At 52.3% G+C, this 8,660-nt stretch overlaps 1 protein-coding gene across 3 annotated transcripts in view; it reads left to right on the top strand.

The window, feature by feature from the left end:
* Window positions 1-8,660, top strand: part of PRKAG2 (protein kinase AMP-activated non-catalytic subunit gamma 2) — a 287,757-nt gene that overhangs the window by 87,437 nt on the left and 191,660 nt on the right. For 2 of the 3 annotated variants that reach the window (XM_007469804.1, XM_007469806.1), the window contains exon 3: window positions 203-482. In XM_007469804.1, the coding sequence (XP_007469866.1) occupies window positions 203-482 (280 nt within the window). Of the gene's footprint in view, window positions 1-202; window positions 483-3,967; window positions 3,974-8,660 lie in introns of all 3 variants that reach the window. The other variant, XM_007469805.1, reaches the window with a different exon arrangement.

Consider the following 8,660-nt stretch of genomic DNA (forward strand, 5'->3'; position numbering starts at 1 on the left):
CTGTTGGGGCGTTAGCCCCGGGGTCCGTTCCTCCCCCTGGCCCGCCTCTGTCTGTGGAAGAGCTTGGGGCTGTTTCTCGGGCCAGGTGTCGTGGCAGCAGCTGGATGCTGGGGGACAGTGGGAGGGCAGGCACGACAGGGACAGGTCCTCACAGGCTCCGAGTGGCCTCACCCCTCCATCTGTCTGTCTTGTCTGTCTGCAGGTGGGCAGCCCCTTCGGCTCAGGCAGCCCCTCCAAAGGCCTCTTCTCCAGAGGCCCCCAGCACCGGCCCTCCAGCCCCGTGTCTGCTCCCGTGAGGCCCAAGACCAGCCCCGGCTCCCCCAAAACCGTGTTCCCGTTCTCCTACCAGGAGTCCCCGCCGCGCTCCCCCCGCCGCATGAGCTTCAGTGGGATCTTCCGCTCCTCGTCCAAAGAATCTTCCCCCAACTCCAACCCGTCTACCTCGCCCGGGGGCATCCGGTTCTTCTCGCGCTCCAGAAAAAGTAAGGCATTGATGGCTATTGTTCAGGTGGGTGCAGGGCTGCCAGGGGGCTGCTCACAGCCGCTTGGCCACGGTGCCACCTGCAGGGACACCGAAGCTGGCCGGGTGGCTGTTACTGATGGTGCTGAGTGTGTGCGTCTGGTCTGTCCCCCAGGAACAAATTTACCTCCAGAGCCACGTGTTTCCACCTGTCGCTTTATTCCTGCACTAATCCACCCAGTATGGCGTGGCTTGTGGGGTTAATGTAAATACCCCGATACTCACAGTATGGCTGTGAGGACAGCCACGTGGAACGCTAGCCTCCAGCCTTCTCTGGAAATCAGTAGCGGCCCACACCTGGGGCCAGAGGGCCCGGCCCTTTCTTTGATCTGCCCTGTGCGGCCCCCAGTGCTTTCGGCTTGGCGTTTGGGGGATTTGAGTGAACCTGTTTCTGGCACATCCTGACTTTTTCTGTATCAGGCCCCGGGTAGGTGGGGTTGATTTGTTACAGAAACAGGGGAAGCAGATGTGTGTTTCAGAGAGAGTTCCTTAGGCTCATGAGTGTTTGTGATCTAAGGATAAAATATTCTCCACTGAGCACCGTTGATCGTATCTAGAAATATACCGGGGAAACCATAAAGTAGATGGAGTTTATTTTCACCTTTCCCGTGTCTTAGTGCATCTCCCTACTCTTTACGACTCTTTCTGATGACATAGGAAGTTCCTATCAAGAATACAATGATTTGGAAAACAAGCGCCTCCTTTCTCTCCGGGTTGTATTTGCAAGAGGACCTGTAGGCTGGAGCTATTACTCTATCTGCAAGGCCAGCCCAAGTGCAGTTTCAGGCTCCGTGACTTGTAAGGAAAGGGTGGGGAGCTTTCTTCTTTAATTTTTTTCGGTGGTTTGGGGTAGCGTTCCTAGCACCCCTAAAGGCATCCCCATGATGACTGAACTCAGGTGTAAGTGTACAAATGTCACAGGACAAGGTGGTCCTCACGCAGACAGTACGGGTGACGTGCAGTTAGGAACTTAGATATGAAGCCGGATAGGGAGGTGTGTCCTAGCACTGACATCCCAACACCCTAGAGAGCATCCCCGGTTTCCTGGACAGGGACCCTGAAATTCTCAAATATGCCATCACGCACCACCTCTCAGAGGGGAGGGGATGTCAGACCAGACCTTCACCAGGTGTCCTGTTTCCCCAAAGGTGGCATTGTGCCTGGGTTGCTTACAACAGAACTAGGTTGTATTAATTTCCTGGGGCAGTCATTACAAAGTACCCCAAACCGGGTGGCTTAAACAACAGAAATTTATTCTCTCAGTTCCAGAGGCCAGAAACCAAAATCAAGACGTCAGCAGGGCCATGGTCCCTCCGAAGAGTCTAGGGAAGAATCTGTCCCAGGCCTTTCTCTTAGCTCCTAGCGTTGCTGGTGGTCCTGGGTGCCCCTTGGCTTGTGGAAGCAGGACGCCAGTCTCTGCATCCACCGTCCCTGTCACGTGGCCCTCTCCGCCGTGTGTCTGTCTGTGTGTCTGTGTCTTTGTGCTTCTGCGTCTCTTCTTCTAAGGACATCGGTCATTTTGGATTGAGGGCCACCCTGCTTCAGGACGACCTCCTCCTAACTAATTACATCCGCAATGACCCTATTTTCAAATAAGTTCGCTTTCTGTGGTTCCTGGAAGGACATGAATTTGGAGGGGGCGGGGGGACACCATCCAACCCAGTACACAGGTCACATTGAAAAGCCAAGATCTGCAATTCATGTCACTGGCTGGGGAGGTGCAGGACTTGTGGGTGTAGGGTGGTCATTCTGTTAAGACCAGGGTCATTTCTTTGTGTTTTTCTTGGCTGTGCTGTGCGGCATGCGGCATCTTAGTTCCCTGACCAGGGATGGAACCCACGCCCCCTGCAGTGGAAGCGCAGAGTCTTAACCACTGGACCAGCAGGGAAGTCCCAAGACCAGGGTCATTTCTGAAGGCAGAAAGGGGCAGCCAAGCTATGGGGTCTGGGAGGTGTGGGGGAGCCAGCAGGTGGGATGCTGGGTCCTGAAGATGGGCCAGATGTTCAGCTTCCCGGGAAGCAGGAGTCCGTGCTGCCCTTTTCCGGTCAGTGTTTTTAAAGGCCATTGAGTGTGCTAGAAAGCACCCAGCTGCAAAGGTGTGTCTTGTTAGGTGCTGTGCAGCAAGTGTGGCTAGTTAAGGCTTCTCTGCCGTCTGGCTGGGTAGCCGTAGGCGGGGCTCAAGAAGACCGTGGAGTGACTGGGGCTTGTAAAGACGCGTTGATTAGGTCAGGGCGGGGGCTCGGCTTCTTCAGAGAAGCTCTCTGGGAGCGGGTGTTCAGACCAGGGTGGGCCTGGACCCAGGACAGTAGCCCGTGCTGTTGCCCTTGAACCACCGAGCCCAGGTCCTTGACCTTCCCCGAGGACGTGGGAAACCAACCCTGCCCAGCCCGCTGATGAAGCAGGAAGGTCTGAGTCTGTATCCAGGCAGTGTGTGTGCTCTACTCCACGGGGTTCTCCCCTCAGGTCCTAGCCACCTGATTTTTTCACTGGACTTGCCGTGAGGCTTGCGTGCAGGGTATACAATCTATCTGCTTTTCCTCCTGCCTGAATCTACACCCGGGTCAACGTGCCCAGACTACATATTGCTCCCACTGCCCCAGAACTGATTTCACAAAATTGAGCTTGAGAGTAATGCCAGTGGCCTGTATGGAGGGTCTGGATAAGCAGCTGCCTATGAAACCCGCTGTGTCCGTTGGAAAGATGTCGTGAACACGCCATTTGTCACACGAGCCCCCTGGGAGAAATTTCCTGTCTCGGTACCAAGAATAGCCGTACTTCTGAGCAACTCGATTGCTTTTGTCTGTGATAGACACTGATCATGTAAAGACCCAATTTTCCCCGTCTGCATTGCCTGCTGGAAACCTTAGAACCAAATGTGTATGAGGGGCATTAAGGGACACATTTCTAGCCTGGTTTCTGAATCCATTTTTGGTCCCCATCCTTTTACTCCCCCCCCCCCTCTTTTTTTTTTTAAAACAAGGAAGACAATTTATTGGAAGGATTTGGGTGTATTTACAGAATTCAAAGAAGAGCTGAATGCTCAGGACTCAGGAAGGGAAGGAACCAGGCTGCTTCTGGGGGGCTTGGCAGCAAGAATTGATGGAGATCCAGAGAATTCCTAGTCTTCGTGTCTCTCCATTTACCATTCCAGCTTCCTCATTATAGGATCTCTGATTAGCCCAGTTGGGATCTCTGAACCAATCGGTTACTGGGGGGCTGGGAGGCAGGATCATGCGGCGAAAACAAAGTAACCAAGAACCCACCCAGGAAGTGAGCAGAAGTTCCTGGGGGAGAGGCGCCGTTGGCAGCTCTGCAGCGCCTGCAACACTCCTCGTCCGCCGCCCAGCATGTGTGCACACACAGCCTCCCACTTTTACGAAGATTCCCTCATTGAACCCGGTCCAGTCACCCCACACACAGTGGTAAGAGTCCTGGCTGCTTCCCCAGCATCAGGTCCAGGCGTCACCACGAAGGATGTCAGCGTGACGGGCGGAGTCCTCCACCTCAAAGTAATGAAATTCCCATTTCTCCTCCAGTGCTGCCTGCGCCCTGTCCTTCTATCCGGTGACTTTCATCCTACATGATGACACAGAATCTAAAGGTGCAGCCAACCCCCCGGGTGACACTCAAGCTTGGTAAAACACTGCCTTCTAGTATTAGGGGAAAGAAAGAGGGGAGACAGAAATTTTGAGCACAGTCATTTTCAAAGGGAAATAAAGGAAAAGGAGATGATTCAGTCTTCAGACACTTCAAGAACAAGAGAGGTAATACGGATGGAGGCTACAGTTCCAGATGCTATGTCTGGTCCCAGGACCTAGGCTGGCTGGGGCTCTTGGCCCAGGGAGGAAAACCAGCCCTTTGTTCTAGAAGGACCCTACCTCTTGGAGGGGCTGCTTGTATAGAGTGGCTGTAGCCTTCCTCTGGTCTCCGGACCCAGTGGCGTGTTGATTCAAGACACGTCTTGGGGACTCTGGGGTTTTCGTCACACTCCTCCCAGGCCCGCTGTTAGTAGCAAACCTAATTCCCTTAGGGGATCAGGGTCAGCCACCCCAAGCAAAGCAATAACCTGCTATACAGCCTCCTCGTCTAATACAGTGGTCGGCATACTACAGCCTGGGACAAAACCCAGCCTGAATCCTTTATTAATTTGTGTACATGAATCACTGAGACACAGTCACGCCCTTGTTCCTTTCCGCTGCGGCTGTTTTCACACGTAGCAGCAGACTTGAGCTGCTGAGCTGTCCGAGACCGCGTGGCCCACAAAGGAGAACATGTTTACGCCTTGTCTAGTTTCCAAGAAGTCTTACGTGACCATGTGGCGGTAGAAGCTTCCAGAAAACAGCAAATCTTATCTCCAAAAGATTTTTTACAACTTGATTGAGGATGACTTTGCCTTTGTAGGTGAGGAAAGGGAAGTGCACGTCAGTATGTTCTTGAACTGCAAATAATAAGATGAAAGTCTTTTTAAAAGCAAAAACAATCTTGCGTAGTCAGCAAGCCAGGACCTCAAGAAGGATTGAAGTTCATGTTAGTAAGCTTTGCTCCCTAATCATTGATAATAATCAGTGTCTACTATGCACGTTCGAAGTGCATCGAACGTGAGCATTGTTTTTCTCTGCCATATGCATATTCCTTTATTTTACTTACGAGCTTGTAATACTCTGTGAATACGTTATGTACATCATAAAACACACCAACAAATTTTTTTAATTTAAAATTTTAAAGGAAGAGATCAAAATAAACAGAAATTAAAGTTGCCACACTTTTCTTTCCACATCCAACGGACCATTTTGCACACACTCTGGGATGCTAACTAATCTGCATCCCAGGTTAATTTGGAGACCAGTCTCCTAGGTGTCCGCACGCAGGGTCCACTTCCTGGGCGAGCGGACAGGAAAAGTAAGATTCTCAAAATTAAGAACTGTAGCAAATTTACTTTGTTTGCTTTCTCGATCTTCTGTTGGCCAATACGTAAAAGCGTTTCCATATCAGACAATTCCTTTTAACGCAACATACAGCAAACACACAGAATCGAGGGCAGGACCTGTAACGGCACAAAACTCATAGACGCCCTCAGACTCTCATGGGACCAAGCTGAAAAGGCTCCATGGGTGGAATTGGTCTTAAGCAGGGCGCAAAAGAAGGGAACGGCAGAGAGAGGACAGAAGGAAGTTCCAGATGGGCCCAAAGACCACAGGCTGCAGGGAAGAGCATGCGGGGAGACAGAAAGAAGCTTTCCTGGGCTGAAGAGAGACTGGGCTCTGAGAGCACAGCAGGGACGAGGAGGCCAGTTGATGGTGGGGGGATGGTATGAGGACAACCTATGTCACCATTTAAAAAGAAACAGGGGCTTCCCTGGTGGCGCAGTGGTTGAGAGTCCACCTGCCTATGCAGGGGACACGGGTTCGTGCCCCGATCCGGGAGGATCCCACATGCCGCGGAGCGGCTGGGCCCGTGAGCCGTGGCCGCCGGGCCTGCGCGTCTGGAGCCTGTGCTCCGCAACGGGAGAGGCCACAACAGTGAGAGGCCCGCGTACCGCAAAAAAATAAATAAATAAAAAAAAACAAAAACAAAACAAACAAAAAAAAATCTTCCAACAAATAAAAGCCCAGGACCAAAAAAATAAATAAATAAAAAGAAACAAACCTTTAGGTTGACCACAGAGACGGCTGACAACCATTACAGGTCTCTGTAAACGGAGAACGGACCAAAATGAAGCTGGGAGAATATTATTAGGGCTGCTTGTGTAGACAGTGAGAAAGGCCTGTGAGGAAATGCGGCCACCATCCTAGTCCAAGGTGGCTTGGGACCCAGACCAGAGACCGGGACCACTGGAACGGTTGGCAGAAACAGAGAGGGATGGAAAAAGAATTAATGGGGGCGTACGAAGGGTAGGCAAAAAAGGAAATGAAAAGAGAGAGGGGCATTCTTGTGCATTCTTGCCACCCGTGGGCTTGTCCAGTGATAGAGGTTATTGATACTGGTAACTCAAGACAAACTGCTCCTTGCCCAGGGCTCGCCGAAGCCTCTTCCTCGGGGCCTTTCTCGGCTTGGGGCTGCTGTGCACCAAGATGCTGGAGTGCAGACAGATGCCGGCATAGGTCACCGCTCCCCAGGCCCAGTGCCGGTGCTTCCGGAGGGTTGGGATGTTCACAAGGACAATTATCAGGCACAGGAAATATGATGAAAAAGAAGGCAAGTGACTTCCGGGCCACGGTGTGAGCCCGGGTGCTGGGATCACTCGGGCCGGGTCTGGTCCCTCATCTGCCCCAAGTGCCGGCGCAGCGAGAACACGAGCGAGAGGGTGGACACCGGGAACAGGAGGAATGGAACTGACCACGTGATAATTGCATGAGGTAGAAAAAAGCGCAAAGAGACGGTCTGTATCCTACCAGCCAGGGTGTCGTTTCCATGGGAACTCTGGGTGGCAACCATCTGCACAAGAATTGACTTCTGATGATGATGTCAGACCAGACAGGATCAGGGAGCCCAGCAGCAGCCTGGACACTGACCGAGAAATCCTACACTTCAGCCAGAAGAAGACGGGGTGAGAGAAGGATGCTATCTTCACACGGTAGCTGGTCAGCCAGAAAGTGAGAGCATTGATGAAGCTCCAGGAGATTTTGAAATAAAATTTGGAACCAAAACCAAAGGAAGTCAGGAGGTTGTTCTGGAGGGCCATCCCTTGCAGACAGAACCGGGAGGCGGCCAGGCAGGCCACAAGCACGTCGCCTGCGGGCAGCGTCCAGCATCATCCAGCGTCCAGCATCATCCAGCGTCCCACTCCGGCTCAGCACGATGACTGTGAAGCCGTTCTGCAGCGTGGCAGCCACCGACTCCAGGAAAAAGGTGACCATGCAGATCCACATGGGTGAGGGGGGCACTTTCTCCAGGCAGACTTCTACTCCGGGTGCTGGGACACGCCCACGGGGAAGCACAGCCTCTCTGGATGAGCCGCTCTGTTGAGAGACTACAGGCCCAGGGGCTCTCCTTGGATTCATGCAAAAGCGTAGCTACCAGCAAACACCACCATCCCACCACCTCCCCACTCCCACCCCTGCCGGTCCTCCAGGATTTGAAAGGAGGATCCTTGTCAGTTCTCTGGGCGTGTAAATCCCTCCCAGCTCAGTGATACCCTCTCTCTGTTTGCATAACTTGTATTTGCCTGCTCTCTATCAGAGCCAGGTGTAGGTTAGAGCAATCAATTTCCATGTTTGACAGGGCTCAGGACACCCAGTTGATTTTGAAACTGAGCAGGCCTGGGGATCTGATGGAGTCAACCCCACAGGAGACTCTGGAATTCTCCAGGGAAGAGAGTAACCATCCATAGGGCGGGGGGTGGTCAACGGTGGACAGAATGATCTCCGACTGTCACAACAGATCAATTTGGACATCTCACATTTAGCACTTCTTTGAAGAGCTTTCTGAATATGACGCAGTGCACAGACTGGGTGAATGGCGTTTTCTGTGTGGTACCCTCAGGTGGGTCTGTACTGGGGGAATTAGACTCTCATCTGCATTGAGAAAAGCAACAGGGCAATCAGAAACCAACCATAATTCAGTAAGAGGCAAAAAAAAAAAAAAAAAAAAAAAAAAAGACCCACCTGCCGAGTGGGTGGAGTGGGAAGTCATTTGTGTGCACAAGTCTTGGAAGCACTAAGAAAAGGCCCCCTGTTACCTCCAGTGGCTGCTCCTGCAGCCTAAACTGGCGGGCTCCATACTGGAGTTCCAGGAGTCTGCACTTAAAACATGAGTTTCCCTGATGTGTTAACATCGATCGTTATTTTAATCTGCATAAAAACTCCATGACGTCAGATTTTGACCATTTTCATCAAAGCAGAAACGGAGGCCCAGAGGGGCTAAGTCACTGAGCAAAAGCCACACTGCTGCTAAGTGGCAGAACCAGGATTTGAACTCACGTGGTGTCCGCTTTTACCTACAGTGCCCTACTGTGCAAGGCTTCCTCCAGCTCCGAATACAAGGCATTGCCCATCCTTGCAGGCCGGATAAATGCAGCAAAGCTCAGAAAAAACACAAAGGAACGAAAGCTCCTTCCCCAGCCAAAGGCGGGGGCTCCGCCAGCAGAGGTTCCCCCCGCCCCGATCTTCACACGAGAGGGCGCCCGCACCTCACACCTGAT

The sequence above is a fragment of the Lipotes vexillifer genome, unplaced genomic scaffold (genome assembly GCF_000442215.2).
Source record: "Lipotes vexillifer unplaced genomic scaffold, Lipotes_vexillifer_v1.1 scaffold472, whole genome shotgun sequence".
In the NCBI taxonomy this organism is placed as follows: Eukaryota; Metazoa; Chordata; class Mammalia; order Artiodactyla; family Lipotidae; genus Lipotes; species Lipotes vexillifer.